The sequence below is a fragment of the Rhagoletis pomonella genome, unplaced genomic scaffold (genome assembly GCF_013731165.1).
Source record: "Rhagoletis pomonella isolate Grant_MI unplaced genomic scaffold, Rhpom_1.0 Rhpom_scaffold_00361, whole genome shotgun sequence".
NCBI lineage: Eukaryota > Metazoa > Arthropoda > Insecta > Diptera > Tephritidae > Rhagoletis > Rhagoletis pomonella.
Genome location: NW_023458915.1, coordinates 9,847 through 32,300, shown reverse-complemented (window position 1 = coordinate 32,300; position 22,454 = coordinate 9,847). Strand labels below are relative to the sequence as shown.

At 36.6% G+C, this 22,454-nt stretch overlaps 1 protein-coding gene and 1 pseudogene across 1 annotated transcript in view; one reads left to right on the top strand and one right to left on the bottom strand.

Moving 5' to 3' along the window:
* LOC118750693 (SAFB-like transcription modulator) overlaps positions 1–7,157 on the top strand; it is a gene marked incomplete in the record, with an annotated part of 16,793 nt that extends 9,636 nt beyond the window's left edge. The window contains 6 exon segments of the mRNA XM_036485424.1: positions 240–435; positions 1,005–1,051; positions 2,518–3,535; positions 4,003–4,167; positions 5,880–6,302; positions 6,366–7,157. Of these exon segments, the coding sequence (XP_036341317.1) occupies positions 240–435; positions 1,005–1,051; positions 2,518–3,535; positions 4,003–4,167; positions 5,880–6,302; positions 6,366–6,687 (2,171 nt within the window).
* LOC118750696 lies at positions 6,927–22,454 on the bottom strand (annotated as a pseudogene).

Here is a 22,454-nt window from a genome sequence, read left to right as displayed (position 1 = left end):
ATTATTGCTTTAAACCGTCTGAGTTTAATTTAATTTTAAACGAGTTGCAAACTCCGCAACAAAAATGGACGCTGATATTAAACGCTTGTTGTGAAGCATAAAAACATATATACAATATATATTGCTGATAGAAATCTATACTGAAATCAACAGCAAAACAAACAAAGTCAAAATTAAAACAACTAACAAAAATAACTATTTTCACCCGTAAATCGCCGTTACTTACCGGTTATTTATAGCCGATGCTGAGGGCACCGCTTCAGGAAATAGTTCAACGCAAAAGAGCAGCAAAAATGCGGCAGCTTCAAAGGATTCAAAGACGTCTAAAGGTATTTCCAGCGGCAATAAGGACGAACGTAAAAATAGTAAGAATGAGGAAGACAAATTGAAGAGAAAAGATGAGAAAACTGGCGACAGAAAGGAGAAGGACGATAGGTTGGTTGAATGCCAAAGTGTAGAAGCCTAGAACATCACCATAGAATGAAAAACTATTTTATAATGGATGAGAAAATTGCAGTCAATAATTACTTTTGAATCAGTTTGTTGTATGAGAGTTTATACCAGTTATAGTGTTGAGCATTTGGAAAGATACCAGTAGAATGTTGTATTGTGAGAAACCTACAACAAAAGAAGAAGAATAATAAATGGGAAGTCGACTGACCGTGGACGGCATTGCTATACATTCTAATCAAGGAGTAGCAGACGTTCAAAAGATGCGCAACCAAAAATACTGAACTTTCACTGGAGCAGTTTAATGTTTACAGAACAGTTAAGATCGTTTCTAATCCACCTTCCGAAATCTGAACCAAAGCTCAATATCTTATAACTGATATAAGTTTTTCATATCAACAGCTATTCGACTCTGCAAGATTGATTAATGATTTAAGGCAGACGTCGTCGACACATTTTACTAATATCATTTCTTTTTTTAATATTTTTCCCGCTGAATTCAACTTGATTCAACCCACAATGTATTGTACTCGTGGTTATCCAACTGAAAACAGTGAACATAAATCATCTTCAAACAAAACATCGCAAAAGGATGACAAAGGTAATTAACCCAAAAAAGCAGATTAATAAACAAAGCCATCTGCAGAAAGTGTTATTGCGAAAATCGACAATCATGCAGGGTTAGAAAGTAATAAGCTCTCTTTTGAAATAAAAGTTACATATGAATTGAATTAAGTGGAAGACTCAGCAAAGAAAGTGTGAACTTAGCCAAGTTTTTATTGTAGGTAGTGCTTGAAGGTTATAAAATCATTTGATCGGGAGTTCACTCTCACAACAAAATTCAAGATTTCTTTATTTAAAAAATAAAGAAAAAACTTTATTGTGGACATAGAACTTTAATAACTCCTAGATATAGAGCTTGAACGCATTTAAGAATTCAGTACGGTGCGGCATCTTTAGTGTAATTTATGCATCAAATCTAGGAAAAATATAACCGGAGCAGTTCCTAGTACAGCACTGAATCAAGTTTTGCAGTACAAAGGGATTACTCTCCAGCACCGAGCTAACAAATACTTGTGTTCCACTTGCAATCAATGTCCTGATTCCAGTCTTATCGGTATCCAGGCATTATTAAAGGTCTCCATGCTGCAACAAAATATCAACAATGATTTCGTTCTTGCTGCTAAATCATTTAGGTTTCGACATTTGCTGTAGTGAAATCCTTGTATGCGGGAAAATAAATATATGCAGGTGCTTCTTTCAACAGCAACTGACTGGAAGGACGACGTTTTAGCCGAACGTAGATCCCGATTCTGGAAGCAGCGCCTCGCCAAAGTTATAAGCGATGTACACCGCGATATTGGGAGAACCAGCCACAGTACTCGTCGTGATAATATCGTCCGGATGACCACTACCCATCAACATAGCGGAAGCGGAATTACCCGAGCAAGCCGGTATACCTGGATCAACTGAGGGGCTGGTACCGCCGCCTCAATAGCTACCTGCCTCTTGCGTCTGAATCCCGAATTGGCATACACATGCGTGTCATGCGGACGGGACCAACTTTACATCATCACCTATCAACGTCCTTACGCCTCGGCAGCACCGTCGAGGGGTGACTCCAGCAACTGGTGTTTGATTTGTGTTGAAAAATTTTGGAGATTCTGTACGCTGGATTTGAGAAGAAACAAACATCATACCCGAGCACTTTGCTGTGGCGGTACAACCGTAGTTATTTTTAGCCGGAACCAGAAAGCTTAAACAGTTGACTCCCACCTTTACACAGCATGACATTCGATTAATCTAATAACACTATACATATTTCGTACTCAAATCTGAAGTTCACATTTTTTTTGCTGAGTTCTGTATAGGGAAACATTCCAAAGTGCATTTAATATAAAAATTTTAAAACAAATTTTATATATAAAAGGACAGCTTTTATCCTCTGTGTCTTTAATTTAAAAAACATGTATACATATATATATAAAGACTTTCAAAACGAATCGCAAAATATTTGAATGTGTGCTCACCATTACTCTTCCACTATTATTTGTATGGAAATTGCAGAAAAGTCCTCAGCCAATACCTCGGCGAAATCATCGGCCCCAGCAAAGCAAGTAACTGCTTCCCGCAATCTCTGGGTTTCCGGGCTGTCTTCTTTAACACGAGCCAGCGATCTGAAAACCATATTTTCAAGGTATGGAAAGGTGATCGGCGCTAAGGTCGTCACTAACACGCGGACACCAGGCACCCGTTGTTATGGCTACGTAACAATGTCATCATCGGCAGATGCCAGTCGCTGCATCGAGCATTTGCATCACACCGAACTCCATGGACGGATCATTTCTGTGGAACGTACCAAGAACGAAATCGGTAGCAGCTCAACAGCTGGTTCTAAATCCCGTTTAGATGGCATAAAGAAGGAGGAAGATAAGAAGTCTCACGACACAACTTCGAAGACCCGCGATGATAGACGCAAGATTAGTGAAACCAGTAAGAAGGACGATTCATCGAAGAAATCTGATGCCGAAAAGGAGAAGCTGCGCGATAAAGAGAAAGAGAAAGAGAAAGAAAAAGAGAAAGAGCATAACCAAAAAGACGATAAGGACAAGGAGAAAGATAAGGTCAAAGACAAAGAGAAGAGCGTGACTAGCAATCGCGAGAAGCGTGCTATTTCGAGGGAAGGGCCCAAAGATCGCAATCCTCGGCAGCTTGCCAACCGCAGCCGCTCTAATGACCGCCATCGTAACGATCGCAATATCAGGGACCAAAGGCAGAGGGAACGCGAACGTGAACAACGCATCAGGCAGCGAGAGTATATACAGTTGCGAGAAGAACGAGAACGACAGCGTTTGCGAGAGCGTGAACGCGAACTGCGTGAAGAAGAACGTCGTCGGCGGGAAATTCGCGAGCGTCAGCGCCAAGAAGAAACTCGCCTGGCTGAAGAACGTCGCAAGCTAGCACAGGAACGCGAACGATTAGAAAAAGAGAAAGCAGAGTTGCTGCGTTTAGAACGCGAGCGCCAAAAACTCGAGCGGGAGAAAATAGAATTGGAACGACTCGAGCTAAAACGTCAACAAATGAAGTATGAACGCGTTTACACATACATTAATAATTTTTTTTAGAACTTACAATACTATATCCATATATACACACCCTCATATACATACATACATGCACACTTACCCGATGCACAAACAGAGACCGTTATTTACTACTTCAGTCAACTGTGCCAGTGAGGCGAGGCAGCTTCGCATCAAAAATGTCTCGGGATGTGTGTCGATTGCAGAGTGTTGGATGTATACAAAGTGTGATTATTGTTAAGAAGTTATACATACATACATATGTGATTGATTATATCGCGAGAACGTGTTATTCATCTCAGTATTACTTATGTACATAGATATTGAGTAAGCCAGGTGATGCAACATATCTCTCAAAAACGGTCGAATCGTATAGACGTGTCTTTTAAATTAATATATTTTTATTTTTAATCACTAATACTTTCAATTGTCTTTTTCCCAATTTTCATTTGAATCGCGTACTTCAAAGGATTATGCACGCACGAGAGGACCCCATTAAACGTCTGGCAAAGAGATCCAGTACCGAGCGCTACACCGATGTGTCCGATCGGAAGCGGTCCTCTGGAAGTGATTCTCGTTTTGAGGCGCCTCCTCCACCAAGGTTTGATGCCAGTCTCGTAACATCGTCGAGAAGGTAAAAATTGTACAAACATTGTAACATGTCTCAGCTTAAATATGCTTATAAAGTCCATACTCTTCATTCAAAATTGGTATGCATTCAAACTATTCGCCCTACAAGGCGATTGTTAGAATTACAAATACTGCAATACGCGAAATATTAAGAAATTCCAATTTGCAAACGCCCACTTTTCATTTGAGAGTTTTATTAGCGATTAAGGGAGCAGCTTTAAATATTAAAGATACATACCAGAAATTGTTAATTTTTCAGTCATAGTTATGACCACTACACCACAGCAGCCACATAATTATGTGGAAGAAAAAATTAATTAGTAAAAACCATCGGATACCTCTATTTTAACTGGAGGACGACCTCAGTTAAATGAAATTCCGTCTTAACCGATGATGGTTGCGCGAGAAAATTTCAACTGCCATACTCACAACAAAGCGAATTTCAGTAATGAGTGTTTTAGAGTTGTTTTAACTATTTTTGGCCTTTAATAGAGTTTTTTTGGTCAGTTTTAGATATTAATTACTCCTAGGTAACTTCAAATCGGTATGAAATCAACGACGGGAGTACTTATCATCGAAAAAAACTTGGCATTTACTGAAGCCAAATGAGTAGTCCGCTGTGGTGTAGTGGTAAGCAGTGCGCGCTTTCACTCATCAGCACCTGGGTTCAAGCCCTGGTCAAAGCAACATCGCAAAAATATAGAAAAAGGCTTTTTCTTAACAGCGGTCGTCCCTCGGCAGGCAATGGCAAACCTCCGAGTGTATTTCTGCCATGAAAAACAGCTTCTCATAAAAATACAATCGCCGTTCGGAGTCGGCGTAAAACTGTAGGTCCCTCCGCTCTGTGTGACAACATCAAGGCGCACGCCACAAATCGGAGGAGAAGCTCGGCCAAACACTAACATATGTGTAAGCGCCAATCTATTATTATTATTAAATGAGTAGAGGTGTAGGCCCTGTGAAAAACACGAGCTAAAAATTTTTGTTGCCTATTCCACTTTATTAATAATGTAATAATAACCATGCGGATGCCATTTTTTCATCCCTTCCATTTCTTTCAAGCTATTAAGCATCATTTTCTGAGGATTTAACAGTAGATCATTAGGTAAAAGCCCTTCCAAAGGGCCTTCGTGAGAGTTTAGAGGCTTTCCACTCTCTTTTATTTTTTGTATGGAGTGGCACAAATTGAAGGCCTTGGTTATTTAGCTACCCATAGAAGGACTTTGAGGAAGACTTTTGTAGGACGTATTTTAGAAGGCCTTTTTGGAGGAGTTCTTTTATACACTGCTGCATATTGAAACTCATTTGTAATGTTAAATAATATAATAAACTTACACATTCACGTATATTGTAAATAGAAAAAGCCCTTCTTGAAGCCATTCAGAGAAGCACTTTTTTCTGCCCTTCTTGGGTAGGCCTTTTAGAATGACTTCCCTTTAGAAGTCCATACCAATTTTTATTTAAGAGTGCTTTATTTACAGTAGGGCTGGGGCTTTCCGTATATTCGGATATTCGTGTACAGATACGAATAAAATACGGATATCCAGTTAATATACGTTATAATTTGTTGTCCGGATATCCTCTTAATATATTAAAGATATTCGGTTAGAACTTCCAAACTCCCAGCCCTAATATGCAGTAACAAAATCTGTTATTTCCTTTTTTTTTAATATTATTTTTAATTAAATACTTATTCTCCGTATTGTGAACCCCTAGTTATGATAAGAAGCGTGATGATTATACTAGTTCTTCATCCGGGAAGCGCGCCATTGATGACTATTCATCTTCGTCTAAACGCATGGATTACTCGAGCGGTACCAAACGTTCAGCTATAGACGATTATTCTGTAGTTCCGGCAAAGCGAAGCTCAGACGATTATGGCAAGCGTAGCAGTGAATATCTTTCGTCGTCTTCATCAAAACGTATCTTAGACGATTATGGTACAAGCAAGTCCTCACGTGACGACTACAAACGCGAAGTTGAAATTCGACATGTTCCCGCAGTAAGTAATAGCGGCAGCTCATCATTCCACACTAGCCGAGATGTCAGCTCTACAATTCATAAGGCTACCGCAAGTCGCTATCTAGACACAGATCGTTCTTCTGGAAGCTATCGCCGTGGCGGTATCGATGACATAAGGTAAGCGTATTCGAATGGTAGATGTGCGGGGCTTATTTTAATGTGTTTTGTTTAATTTTGTAGGTCCTCATCTGGTAATAAACGCTATGACAACTCAAATGGTTACGGCAACTCTAGCAGTGGCAACAATGTCTGGGCATCATCTACACACTTGAGTGGCAGCTCTGGCGGAAGTGGTGTCAAGTCATACGTCGGCAATGGCATGTCCAGCCTTCACAGTAACTCAACATGGCAGAAATCGGTGGAAGAAAACAGCTGGCGTCCCATGCCATCCACACAAGATCGCTTTGATCGAACTTACAATGAACGCTCCAATAGTGGATACACAGCTGGAGGAATGTTTGGCAGTGGAGGACGCTATGGCGGCCAAATGTCTCGTTACTAAATCTAATTCCGCATTGGCATATTTTAAATGTCGTTTACAATTTTAAAGCTCTTTTATTATTATTATTATTATTATGCATTGCATTATGTGTTTTCAGTCGTACTACAAACATCTTATTTGTGAATTTTCATAAGCTTGGTTAAGACATTTGATTAATTTTGTATTGCGAATGGTGAATCAATCAAAATAATTGTGTGTAGTGTGTAAGGAAGATGTCAGATCGCAAGTCAATGATTTTCTTGCCGGAATCCACATATGAAAGAAAGCAAATATTTGCATTGTAATCAGTCATTAGAAATGGGGAAATAGAACACAATGATTCACCGCAATCATGGTCGTGATTCTAATTGCTTCTTTCCTTTTTTGGTTTACTTGCAATTCCAAAATATTATACTACGACAATGTCTTTTGTAGTCAAATAAGTAACATTTGAATTATAATAAAACAAGTTACATTCATGCAAAATGTAATAAGATGCTTTTATTATTAAACTTAAGGCCCTGTTCCAGGCACGTAATAAAAGCGGCAATACTGCAGCGCTGATGATTTCCAAGTCTGTTGCAACTTCCCGATTGATAAAACGTTGCTAGAACATGACACCGAACATTATACTTTAATAATTCGCGCAACACTGCGGTTGTGATTGCAATTCGAACAAGCGCTAATTCACTGAGGCTCCTCCAGGGACGATACCAAAGGTGTTGTAGTGTCTACCATTACTAAAACACTGTGCGGCAATATGTAAATGTTATTTACCTGTATGAAGTAGCCCTTTTGGCGTTGCTTCTCTGAGGTGTGCAAACTAGATATCAATTTACAATTTTGGGTAGCATTAAGCCGTATTTTTATACACCTACTTACGCTAAAATATCGACCGGTTCCAAAAGCAGCTCTGATTTATAAACCGAGGCAAGAAAATTTGTAAACGCCACAGTATTATTACCGATTTCTGAATCAAAATCTTCACCTCCAAGTTGTAACTGTCAATGTACGCTTGCCTTAGTGAAATTAGACGGTCATAAACGTGTTAACAGACCTTATCGAAATTTCCATCCTCAAACTCTGGTATTCCATTTCTAGTGCCCCAGAAGGTGATGACGTTGTCGTCAGATGTAACCAACGTTCCTTGATCATTGCATTTGCAATTCTAAAATAAAACCTTGCATCTAATCTCAATCTATTAACAAAAAAAAATGCATAGTACTTACAACAATATTGCGATGCTTAACGAATTCCACCGGCGTAGGCCGATCCATTTCCCCAGTGTGTCCAATGCCGAGTTGTCCTTCGGAATTGCGCCCCATTGTATATATCCAACCACCCTCCAGCAGTAATACAGTATGCATCGAAGAAAAGCTCGCCTCAATGATTTTATGTGGCATTTGAAGTTTTTTCTATTAAATGGGTGAAGCTAATTTACTAGTAAATAGAAAAAAATTGCATATATGTAAATTAGAGTGGCCTTCCAAAATTTTTCCTCTTGCCGAAAGAGGTTCTGGTACCAAACTACGTTTTTATCTATCCATTTAGAGGATGCTCATGATTCTCATATTTTACTCTAGAAGTATTGTGCACATATATTAATCAAAAAATTTGTTAAGTAACCTAAGAACATTTAAAATTTAAATTATCTATTAAAATGTCACAAGCTTCAGTTGTCAGTGCAACAGTAGCCTTTTATAAAAATCACCAATATTTTTGCCAGCTTCACAGCGATCCAATAACAGATATTACAAATATCAAAAGGAAAAAAACTAAGGGGGGGTGCCCGTTTTCTAGGGTGCAATGTTTTCCCTCATACAAAAATGGGACCACTCTAATGTACATACGCACATACATATCGCACACCGTCTTCAAAAGAGTCGCAACTCAAAATAATACGTTCATAAGAAAATGCGAAAAACTATTTCGTAGCACATGCTAATCATATGGGCAGGGCGACTTTACCTTAGGTTTTTTAACAAATTATAACCAGCTTTTACTGAAAGGTAAATAAAAGCTCTGTGTACATTTTTAGCGCATAATATCAAAATGCAATATTTGAGAAGCTCTAGCAAATAAAGAAAAGGTGATAGAACCTTTCACTCAGGCCTAAATAAAAATTAGAAGATAAATCAGTTTTCGCTGTTCAATAAACGACTATAAATTACCATCAGGTAAACTTGCAGGGGTGGTTTTTTCAGAAATAGTAGTCGAGAGTTCTAGCTTTAATTTGAGCCTGAGTGGAAGTTGTTTCTTTGCAAAAAACGCGATTTTTCGATACCTTGCATTACATTTTTTATAGATAAGTTCCTCTGGTTCTCATGGTCTCACATGTACATATAAATATGTATGTATGTGTAAAAGGCGAAGATTCTGTATTTGAGAACAGACGGAAAAGTTACAAATATTATATTGCAATGGGTTTTCAGTTTGGTTGTTGTTGTTGTTGTAGCAGCATACAAATTCCCCAAAGACTTTTTTGGGGAGTGTTGCTGGAGTGACAGTCCTTGGCCAGATATAAATCTGGGTCGTTCCGGTTACTTAGACCCGACTGTCGTGGGAACGTTTTCAGTTTGGTCAACAAATACGGCTTAATTGAGCTGTAAATCGCACATTTCTTTAAATCATCCGGGAACCCAGTTAACCGTGCGGGTTTAATTGAAAAATCGATTTTTGAGCGAGTAATTCATTTGTAAAAAATAACGTTTGGCGCATACACTTTTGGCAAGTGTTTGCCCGAGCTTATCCTGATGTTATATCACAAATGGGGGGCTTACAATTTTACGCCTTCTCCAAACTGCAAATGGTTTATGAGAAGCCTTTTCCAGGCAGAAATACACTCAGATGTTTGCCATTGTCTGCCAACGGCCGACTGCTGTTAGAAAAAACGTATTTCTAATATTAGACGTTGTCTGACCAGGGATCGGGCCCAGGGCCTACGGAGCCGAATAGAATTTGGCTTCGGTTAAATAAATGTGCGAATGCTATATGTTCATAACGCTGGTTTGCAGGAAAAACGACATAACTAAAAAATGCGATAAAAACGTATTTGAAGTTTTTAATAATGGTTTCTCATTGAACCGGTATAAATAACTAAAAACAATACAACGTTTGAGAGATTTCGCCGACTTTTCTAGCTGATGAGCGTAACAACCTTCGCCTGGCCGATCCCGGAAATCCTCGCATTAGGGATCTTAATACGGAGATTCGGCAACTTGTGAGCATACACATGTGGAAGAAGTGGAAAGAGCATCTAAAGACTTGCAACTTCACCTCTGGCATGAGTGAGCTTTGGTCAACCGTGAGGTCGACATCTTATATAGATTCGCCTTGACTTAAAGCGCAGTTACCCACGGACGTAAAAGCGGAGAACGTGGCAGCTGACACGATCTATCTTATGGGATCTGCGAGTTATCAAAACTCACCACCACTACGTCACACGTTGCTTCCTAAAAGAAGCGAACAAATTCGAAGGCATTATAACGCTATGCCTTCTAGAACACGTTATCACTAAAAGCGATTACCGATTTTTTGCTGGGTATGTATGTACATACATATACACACGAGGGCCACTAAAAAGTTTTTAGAGCCCGCGACACTAATGCCATTTGAGTCAATCTGACCCTTGCATCGTAAAATTTGGCAGTTTCTAGCATCAATGTACTCGGAACTTGTTACATAGGAGCGCTTTTTGTGTTGTTTACAGTTACTTCAAAGTTTTAAATAGAAAAAAAAAAATAAAAAATCTTAAAAAAGAAAAGGTCAGGGTGACATTATAAATAGGTTAAGAGCGCGGTTACCCACGAACGTGTATGTAGCGTAGCGTAGAAGTACGTAGAAAGATATCAAGTGTGCTGTTGAGAGAAAGAGAGGGAAGCAACGTCTACGTTACGGTCATGTGGTGGTGAGTTTTTGATAACATGCAGATCCCAAAGATCATTTTATGAAAACAAAATTAAAATATTAGTCACAACTTTTTCCATTTCATTTACGATGTTGTTACGTCTGTTTGCATTTCAGGTGCATCTACATCTGAATGTACATACATATTATGTATCTACTATATATGTATGCATGAATGTAAAATAATCTAGCAAAAAAGTTTCTCCTAAAATTTTTTATGGATTTTGTGACCAGTCCTTATCCGCAGGACTAATTTTTCCATAGATTGGTACCAAACTGAATCGTGCATACATTTTTTAAAAAGTAACTTATGTATACATATATAAGGATGAGATTCGGCATTTTGTACGTACGAATGCTGTTATTGTGATATTCTTCTTAAATCCCAACTTCCTGTATTTGTTGCATCCACAGAGGTACAAGTCGCCGTTTTTGAAAAGAACTGCCGAAACATTGGGGCCGCAAAAAAATTTTCTCCGCCTTGCCATTCACATGGGGCAGCAGTACTTTTTTGTGGAGTTCTCCTTCAAAGAAAAGTTGGTAGTTAGAAAATTCATTTCAGTTGCTGAATGTACTTATGAACTATGTATGTATGTATGTATGTATGTATGTATGTATGTAATTGTCTACGTACTGCTGCGTCTGTAATTTGCCCAGACCAAGAGCGCCGTACGCGCTGGTACCCCAAACATAGATTGAACCATCGGCGCTTAAAGCAAGCGCATGTGCTGTGCCGGATGCTATTTTTTCGATTTGTATATCCTGTAATTTGCTGACATTTTTCGGGGTGTGGAACGTTTTGTTATCTTCATGTCCGAGCGCATACTTTGAATTATCGCCACAACTGAGAATGGTGCCGGATTGAGCTAGTAAAATGGTAAACCCATCTCCAACGCAAGCACTGTATTGGATAGTGTTTAAGTCAGAAGAAATTTGCATGAACATGCATGAGTTGTAAAATAATTCAAGCGATTTTCCATCCATCATTTCACAATCAATGAAATGTCGCTCATTTGCTAAAAAACTGTCAGGACCCGAATCAGGGCATCGGCGATCGAATCAAAGTCGATTCGGAATTTCTTTTTCAGATTACGACATTCGCTAACGAGCTCGCTTTTTCAATTAAAAATGTATTGGAAAGAAAACGACTGTCATTTTATTTCATTCGTTTCGAATCGAGCCCAGATCTCGAAAAAGCGGTCCATTTATCGAACTAGAGGAAATTGATGGTAGCGCTTTCAGCAGAAGCATTTTCATACTAAACAGCATGGTTTTGAAAGCTAAAGTAATTCCCTTTCACGAAAAAAATATTGTCATTGGGCCGAAATTACCCCTTGATTTTAACAAAATTGGTCAAAAATAGTGTTCTTCAAAAAAAAAAAAAAATACATGAGAGTTAATAAGAATATTGACTTGCTAGTATCGGAACTATTTCTTGCACGATTATTTGCCAATAGTTGTTCAACGGCTCGGCGCCAGTGAGCAATCGTATGCTGCGAATGCTGCATTATACTAAAGCCAACCTACGAACACAGATATGTACATATTTTGAATATGAAAGATATGCAGGAAACTAGTTTTTTCATCCTTAAAGTATTTACATACATACCTTATAATGTGGTGGTTTCGGACACTCTCCATTCGGCTAGGGTAATGCTTCCATGCTTCAAGCGATGTAGATCCAAGTTGACCATGGGTGCCCTCTCCCCAAGCATAGACGGAACCATCTTTAGCAGTACAAAATCGCTTTTAACAGATACATACATATGCATACATATTCGCCCCTATTCCGATTGTCGGAACGACAGTCGTTCGTCGTAATTTGAAATTTGCATTGGGGTTATGAGGCAACCAATGACATAACCTACTACACATTTTTATACCCGAGCGCACTTGTGCACAAGGTTGTTATGACTTTCTTCGCATAACGGTTGTTTGTAACAGGCAAAACGAATCGAGATAGATATTGACAAATGTATACATAAATGATCAGAATGAAAAGCGAAATCGATTAAGCGGTGACTGCCTGTCCGTCCGGCCGTCTGTGCACACGATAACTCGAGTAAATATTGAGATATCTTAACGAAACTTGGTATGTGCACTTCTTTCGGGCGTAGGACGGATGGTATTGAAAATGGGCAAAATCGGACAATAACCACGCCTACCTCCCATATAACGGTAATTTTCAGAAATACGAAAACTGCGATATTTTAGTAACCGCTGAAGATTATTCACTCAAAATTGATATTTACAATATTTTGTAGACGAAAAATAAGAACATTATACCTTTTTGGGAAAATGGGCATAGCCACGCTCACTTATGGTTACATGTGTATATCTTCTTGGTAACCGCTGCACCAATTTCCTCCAAACTTGACACAGTTGGCCTTGGTACAGGATACAAAATGGCCGAAAATGTTTAAAATCGGACAATAACCACGCCCACATCCCATATAATAATAACTTAGAGAAATACGATATCTTCGATAAATCAGTAAATATTAAAGCTAATTTATTCAAAATTGATACTTGCAAAAATTGTTTACCAAGAAATACGTTAATAATAAAAGTTTGGAAAATGGGTGTGGCACCGCCCACTCGGTAACCGTTCTACCAATTTGTACCAAACTCGGTATGGTTATTGTGCTTGCCACATAAAAGCAAAACTTTGAAAATTATTTAAATCGAATAAAAGTACGGCCGCATTTCATATAACGGTAATTTTCAGAAATGCTTGAAACTTCAATATTTCGAAATTTAAGGACGTTAATTTACTCAAAATTTATACACACCGACATACATATATTTAATACACTCTAAAAAATCTGTTTAAAAATGCGACTATAAATCGAGTATATTTTTGTTTATTTTTAAAATTTTTTGGTAAATTTACACGATGAATATGTATTTTTCTCGTTTACACATTTTCGTGTGTAAAAATCGTGTTTGTTAGCGGCTTTACACAATTCTACGGGTGAAATCAAACAGCAGGTGTGTATTCTGTAGCTTGTACGCACTTCCGTAGTAAATTTACGCACACCACAGCAGCTATATTACACTCTAAAAAGTCCGAAATTTAAACCAACTATTCGTTGAATAATCGAGCATGTAATATCGCGAATAATAATAGGTAGGAAATCAGTAACCTACCTTTTAGCTAGGAAATCTACACAATTTTTTTTAGAGTGTACTTGCGCCGGGTATTTAATGTTCGGCTCCGCCCGAACTTAGACTTTCTTACTTGTTATTCATATTATCCTTTCAAAATGAAGAAGTATTGAAAACGTGTTAAAATCTGTCGTTTTATTTACGACATAATTCAACGAACGACTTTCGACAACCAGAATAGAGCTGATTTTCTCCCTATCGAGAGAATTTAAACACACGATTCTTACCATCGTTTACTACTACAAAATGTGAATCACTTGTAGCGACAGTGCGTATACGCGATTTTGGTGGCAACTGTATGGGATTCATGTTGAAACTGTTTCCGAACGCTTTCAATTGGTATAGAACGGATCTGACGGAGGTGAAATTTAAGTAAAATATTTTATTTATCTTTGCTAAAAATAATCAATTTAAATTTGTGATGATTCACTAACAGACCGCTTATAAAGGACTTCATTCGGGACGGCAGTTTCAGCATTCATCACCTCCCTCATTTCGGTACATCCAGTTGGCAGCTCGGACAATGCTTGAGTGGATCTATCTGTTTCCAAATTAAAACTGAGCTCCACATCCTCTTTTGTGGATCTTAATTCGGCGCTCATCTTCGGAACGGAGTTTGATGCAAATATATCCTCTTTATAGGAATATCTAAAAGTTTGAATGTACATACATACACATGTGCATAAGTATGTATGTATTTACATAATCATCAAGTACATAGTAAAGAGACAAAAAAATGTGTGCGCCTGGACCACACTACTGAAGTGAAACTTCCTTCGATTCATTTCCCATTATTCGTCTGACTTCATATTCGTCTTCGTATAAATCTTTGTTTTCAAGTTTAACTTCAACTTCCTGTTCGTATCCCACTTCGTGGTCGTGTTCGTCTCCGTCTTCCTCTTCGTATTTTATTCGTCTTCATTTTGATCGCCGTATTCCTCTTCGCATTCGTCGTCGTCGTCATCGTCTCGTGTTCTTTTTCACATTCGTATTCGCTTTCGTTTTGGTCGCTATATTAGTATTCGACTACGCATTTCTCTTTGCATTCGTATTCGACTTTGTCTTCGTCTCTATCTTTGAGATAACTTGGATCGCAAGTATCACACAATTTACGTAACAATCTTTTAGCTTACTACCACCGCTAAAGAAGGTTCACTTCAAAAATGCTATTATCCACATACATATATATGGGCGATTCCAGCGAAAAGTATACCGCGACAATAAAAAATAAAAATAAAAGTCCTACATCTAACTTATTTATGAGCCGATTTGGCTGCTTTTTATAATATATACTGGCTATGTAAGCAGAAACATTTTTGCCAAAATTGGTCTCTTTAGGTGGCGCCAGGGTGGAGATATTTTGAAAAACCGTATTTATCAGAGGATAATTTGGTGAATTTTGTAGAAGGTGTTGCTCATTTTCTCCATGCAAAAAAATTTTTGAACTTACTGTGTATTCAAGAAAATGCGTGAACAAAAAATTGCCAAAAATCAACGGTAAGTCCAAGCATATTCCAACTTGCAGTTTATTCAACTAAAATTTAATGGGCTTCAAAACATGGCATACTCAAAACAATTCTAGAAAATCTGATTAAAATGTTTAAAATTGGGACGAACCAAGGCACATTAAACAGGTAGTATCAGTAGAGCAAAAACAACATTTGCGTGTATTTTGTTGTTGCTTCTGGTATCGAAAGTGTCAAAAACTGTTCTGAATTTTTTCTTCTAAATCAAAGCGTGCCATGTGAAATACAAAAAATTATAAAAAATAAAAAATTGAAATTGGAAAAAATAAAAATTGATGCAACTTTCTTTCCTAGTAAATTTGTTTGCTTCTCGAAGCATTGATCCATCCTTTGCAAGGCCCAGTAATCAGCGGTCGTGCTGCCGAGTTGGGCGAACGTTCCAAAAGCTGCTATTCAATCGCTTGTTTTGTATGGAAAAAGGTTTCACATGGAAATGGATTTTAACAATTCAGAATTTTTGTGAGAAAAAATTAAAAATATTTGACATTTTCTAGACCAAATAATTTGAAAATAAATCAAATCAGCTGCTCTACTGATACTACCTGTTCAATGTACCTTGGGACGAACATTTATTCAAATTCGTCGAATTTTTATAAATGTTCTACAAATTTTTAAGTTTTTATTTACGTTTTTTTTTAGATAGTGATTTATATTTTCATAAAAAAATATTACACAATTTTAGATTTTTTCTCTTTGTTTTGTTTTAAATAAAACTGTATTAAGCCTTATTAAATTATTCTAAAAACAAAATTGTATGTTTGGATTCGATGCTTTAGAAATGTCCCGATTTTTGGCCACAGAAATCTAGTCACCGTAAGTATTGCCCAATTAGCAGGGTGTTGCAATTTTTTTAACCCGAGTCAAAATCCATTTTTTTTTTTTTGTAACGCCACGCCAGCGCATATGTTTACTAGATAATATCTACATATATAAGGTTTGTTCGTCGAGCAAAAAATTTGTACGAATTTGTACGAATTATCACGATTTTTGCCCAAATCGCGTTCGTGCAGACCAAAAAATTATCCAACACTCAAAAATTGTGGGAGCAAAGTGACAGTTCTCTTGGAGAGAAGTTGCAAATTCTTGCTGGAAAAAATTTTGCCAGCAAGAATTTGCAAACACGAAAAACATGTGGTGGTGGCGCATGGTTGCACTTTTGTCTACAATAATTTGAATAAATTAGTTCGTTAAATTTAAAAATTTATAAACACGAGCGATTTTTTTATGAAAAAAGGAAGTAAATAATTGTTGATATAATTAATTTAGTTAGAATTTAGAGAGAATTTTAGAGAGAATTTGAGAAAATTTTTTCTTACTCTCTGATATTTTGAGTGTTGGATAATTCTTGCTGGATTTTCGACGAACAAACCTATAATAATATATAAGAAAAATAAAACTTGCGCCAGCTGCGATTCGAACCGGGGTTCTCAGATTTTTAAGCGAATACTCTCTCTGCATGCCAACGCCGCACATGAAAATTCGTTGACTAAGTGCCTACATATCAGCAAATCGTTAATCATACCCATTGTCCGCTACTGCATGACATTGTAACCAATTTTAGAACAAGTCTCGTATCTTATGCATTACATTCGGACTACTTTTAGTACAATTCACCTGTTTTACATTACATTGCCTTAAATTTTTGGACTTTCTTTCTTTTCTTTTTTTGGACTATATTTTTCGAGCAATTGGACCACTCTTTCCTTCAGGGGAGTGTCACGTAACGCCATATTGGAAATACTCATATGTATGTATGTATGTACATATCTAATATATCTACATAGCTAGGTATTAGTACCCTTTATTTTTCCCCAAATTTCTAAATATCAATGGAATCCAATACTCCAATATTTCCGAGGCCATTGGCCGTCGAGAAGCATCTACCTGCGAAATTAAAATTAAATTGCACTTACGAGAGCTGCTTACAAATGAGGATATATCGAGCCCTTACCGCCAAAAAGATATAAGCGACATTTTTTTTTTTAAATTTGATTTTTAATGCATATCTACATCTTTTTGGCGGCTAGGGCTTGATATGTATGTATTTATGTGTGCATTTTTCTTGTTCAAACTTGCCTGCAAAAGATTGCTCAGAAGACTCCGCAGCCCTGAAGAATATCCTGTAGGTATGGCAGTATAATTGCCCTAAATTTTATGATAACGACAATGACAAATATAAAAGATATACATGTACATAAATATTTAGGAATATGCAAGAAACAGGCGGCGAGGCCTTATAAGCATACCGCCATTATTTTGGATACTAATTGCGAGAGGTTTGAAGCCGCAAAACTCTTCTTGAGGCAACACATCTCGCCAAGAATGCAGCCTAAGGCCCAAATATCGCTTTTGTTGTCGTACTCCTTGCCTTCGCACTGAAATTAAAAAAAAAAAAAAATTATAAACTATATATCATTAGCCTAATTAATATGGGACCACCCTTGAGGTAGCTTTCCGATAAAAAATTATTATAAAGAATTATGGAAAACGGTTTACGTAGTCCAAAGTTATCCGGTATCATACATAAAAAAATATTCCGGCGGATTGATCACCTTTCTCCTTTTTTGAAGCCGGTTATTACAAAATACTTAGCTACGAATGTACATACGTATTTCAATTCTTGTGGCTATTGTTAAAGATGGTAGAGCTCGTTTAATTTTTGAGTAACTATTTTTGAACTCTTACGTATTTAATAAGAAAATTATATGCCAAAGACATATTAAACATTGGTAGCAGAGAGCAGCTAATTTGATATTTTATTTTTATTATCTGGTATCTAAACTGCCAAATATTGTTAATTTTTTCTCGAAATTCATAATTGGCAAAATGTATTCGCATGTGAATCTTGCTTATCTTAGGGCTGCTTTTACAGTAACGACTTAACTTTCATTCGGCAGTTAAGTATAGGCTTTTAGTACAAAATATTAAAGTTAACTGCCGAATTTGAGTTAGCCCCCCACTGTGAAAACGTCACATAGGAGCATAAACGCTGATTTTTGGGACCGGAAAAGGATGTATTGATGCTTCTGGAATTCAACAAATTTACAAAGAAAGAAAGTGGAACCAATTCTTTATTATTTTTTTTTTAATTACAATTTTTATTTACGTTTTTGTTTATATTTCACATCGCCCACTGTAACATTTAAAAAAAGCAGACTATTAGTTTGACACTGTAGATACCAGAAGCTGCAACAAAATACACAAATTTTGTTTTTGCTCTAATTCTCCTACCTGTTTGATATGCGTGCTAGATTGCTACGTACGTAGCTACTTTACACCTAAAATGCTAAAAATCGTGACCTCCCCTATCGTGTCCAGGTAGTACTAGGGTTCGAAATTTCAGACTTTGGTGTCGATACTGAGTACTCATTCTGTCATCGAGCTCATGGTATCGATACTCTAAAAGTATCAGGGAAAAAGTATCGATACTACTCAGTATCGAACTCATTAAAATACGTTTTTTGGGATACTAAAATTATTTTATTCTTTAATCGTATATCTAGTTATTTCTTGAAATTAAAACAATACAATTTTAAAATATTTGATTTTTATTTTATTGCAGAACTTACTTTCACGTAAGAAGTAGTTTTAACCTTAAATGTACATACATACATATATATATGTATATACTTTCACGAATTTCAAATTTTATTAAGATTTTTTGTAAACTTTTTGGGTATGCATTTTTGTAGCCTATTCAATTTTAGTATAATAATGGCAAGATTGAATTAAAACTCAATGGTAGTAGGCTACACGTAAAGTAAAGTTGAATAGGTTACAAAACTGCATACCCAAAAGGTTTCCAAAAATTCTGCATTTTCGTGAACTTTGCGGAAGGTTTTATGGCCTTATTCATAAAAAAAGGTTTATAAACGGAAAAATGTAAGAAAATGTCATTTTATTGAGCTCTTTAAACCTACTTTATTTTTTATGAATAAGGCCATTAAACTTTCACTTATTTCGTTATGCAACAGACTACACGAAATTTGAGTTTATTTTAAGTGATGGACAAAATTGAATGATAGTAATCCTTATAAGCAAAGAAAAAATTTAAAAAGTATGTTTTTAAAAAGTTTTCGATACTACGAGTACTTTGCAAAGTATCGAGTAAAATCACCAAATAAGGTATCGAGTATTAAAGTACTCATTTTTATACCCTCAGTATCGATGCTTACTCAATATCGATAGTATCGTTCGAACCCTAGGTAGTACCTCCATTTGAATAAAAAATTGGATACGTGCGCTCAATTATTCTGATAATAAGAATTGTTCTTAAACTAAATAAATATTAACTCATACCATCTCTGGACTGAAGTAGTAGGGCGTTCCCAAAACAGTTTGTGCTAAAACCTTAGTATTCATTATTTTTGATATGCCAAAGTCGCCAATCTTTACAATGCCGCGTTTATTTAAAAACACGTTAGCAGTTTTTAGATCTCTATAAAGAATCAATAAGTATTTAATATATTTAGATTCATTCTACTTCCATGTATTATTTCGTACCGATGTAAGATATTCTCCGAATGCATGTAATTAATGGCACTAGAAATCTGTTCAAACACTGCGATGATATAACGTTCAGGAAAATAATCTCTGACCGGACGGTCGGCTATGACCTGGGCGAGTGTTCCACCATCAGCGTACTCCATTTCGATCAGCAATGTGTTGTCCCTAATGAAGCTGCCGAGGTAACTATTAAATGTAAAAAAATTAATGTACAATAGGAAGCCTCACGAAATAAGTTACCCAAACTATTTTATTTCAATTCGGTGGGATTTGTGCAGTGGAACGCGTCGAAAATGCCTCCAACTTTTAAGACGGCAGAATTTTGATTTCATTTTTTTAATGCGCTAAAGCTCGTTTTAATCAAAAATTACTAAGTACAAAAATAAAACGAATCGTTTTTTTTCATATAAAAGTTGTTTTGTACATATTTTATGCATATTATTAAGGGCCGATATCATAACAAAATTAAAGAATGTTTTAAAATTTAAAGGATGCTTTATTTTGCTGATCGATTTTATAAAGCCACTTCAAAGATAAAGGTGCCCATAAAGGCTATTTAGTTAAATACCCAAAATGGAAATCTAAATGGCATAAAGGTCCCTTTTGTAAGAGAAAGAAGTATGTAATTTTCGTAGTATAGTAACATATGTATTTATGACAATCAGCTGATGCAATTTTGCCGAGATCAGCATTGCAAACATCGTTACTTTCATTTAACCCTTCGTCAGGCGTAATATGGTGACTGCTAATTTCGGGCGCAATGTGCCTTACTGGCACACTGTCAAAAACACATAATAAACACATAATTATATTGTTTATACATCTGGGAAATACTGGCGCGGCGTTTAGGGATATGAAAAAGAAATAAATGTCAACATTTTTGTAAAAATCCTTTATTTGACACAAATTTAGCAGCTAATAAAAAAATCTTAAAATAAAGTTAAAAAATCCAAAAGTCAAACATAAGATGTAAAATAGTTTAGAAAAATGCAAATATTCCATAAAAATTCAACACGGGTATATGAAATAATAGCTAATTTTAGATGAATACTAAAATTTAAAAAAGTAATGTAAAAGTATTTCTAAAAATACTTATTTTAATATATGTGACGAGTTTGGGCGCAATGAGCTTCTCAGATCAAACTCTGCATAACTTCTAGTTGTGAGTGTCAAACAAAAACTTAGAGTGGTTTTACTCTTCAGCTCTGCAGCTACTGAGCGTAAGCAAAGTTAACGGTATAAAACGGCACGGCGAGATCAGTTGCGCCCGACGAAGGGTTAAATGAACCTTTTGTTATTATTCAACTGCCATTTTATTATGAAAGCACTTCTTGTTTAAAGTATATGCAAATGACACTTTAGCTAAAAGGAAACTTTTCATTATGAAATTGGCTCTAACAGTTTTTTGATGTACATTTTTTCTAGCGTACTTTTTAAGAGTCTCAAAATATGTACATATAATAAATGAGGCGATTTTCTCGAAAATATAATTCTCGACTTAGGAGCTGTTTACATGTGACCACAGATGTATAAATTAACAAAATAACTGTCAAAATTATGGGTTTTCTCCTTTACATATAATAGCACAATACTCGTACAATAAAACAATAAGGACAAGTTTTCCATTTAAATGTTTTCACTGTATTACCTGATAATGTTCGGATGGTGAAGCTTGGAAAAGACCTCCACCTCATTCATAGCCAAATCTCGTTCGGATGGCGTGAGATCGGATAAATTAATTTGCTTAAATACGACATGATGATTGTCAACTTTACGTCGATATAATATTGCCACTCCAAATGAACCTACGAATAGTGCCCGTATTCCAAAATTGAATAAATGCACTTATGAACTCATATACATGTGTGTGTACGTCTGGTCAGTGTGGTCGTATATATGTATATACATAAGTACAAACATGATACTAAAGTGATAGTTTCAAAATAGACTTTACCTTGTCCTACTACGCGAAGTTTCTCATAATTATGAAGCTCGGGACCAGCGACTTCTGGCACTTTTGGTGTTCGACCCACTACTCCGTCGTCATTGTAAATATTTGCAGATTCTAGGCTTTTCTTTGCAGGCCTTGGAGGCTCGTCCTTCAACAATGACACCACCGATGATGATGAGTTAGATATGGTAAATATTTTTGGTTGCATAACTCCATTGAAGGTCGCCCGCTTTTTTGATTTCGACGCGACAAGAGCAACAGATGAAGAGCTACTCGATATGGATGAATCGGATATTCGACCATTAAAGAGCGGTAATGAGCTGGCTTTAGCTTTGAAATGTTTCATTTTTTCTTTAAGCAATAATAGTACATATCTGTCTCTGCACTGGTAAAGGTATACTATTTTCGTCCATCAAGATTACTGCTTACAATAGAGTTAGTGGTTAGTGGCCCGTAAAAATGTTGTGGTCACTTAAGTTGCTTAGCAATGGCGAATTGATGGCGAATTGGGAGCAACATGTGTCAAACAAGTGCCGACGATTTGGGTTTAAATATGTTTGTAAATAATATGCACATTGATGTCGCCGGAAAATAATGATAGGGAGAGGGCAGCTTAACAATACATACTTACCCCTTTTAAATATGAGTATGTATTTATGTAGGTATGTGCGTGCATTCATTCACTTCATCATGCCATATGGGTTACCCTCTCTAGACGCTGACCCGCCCCA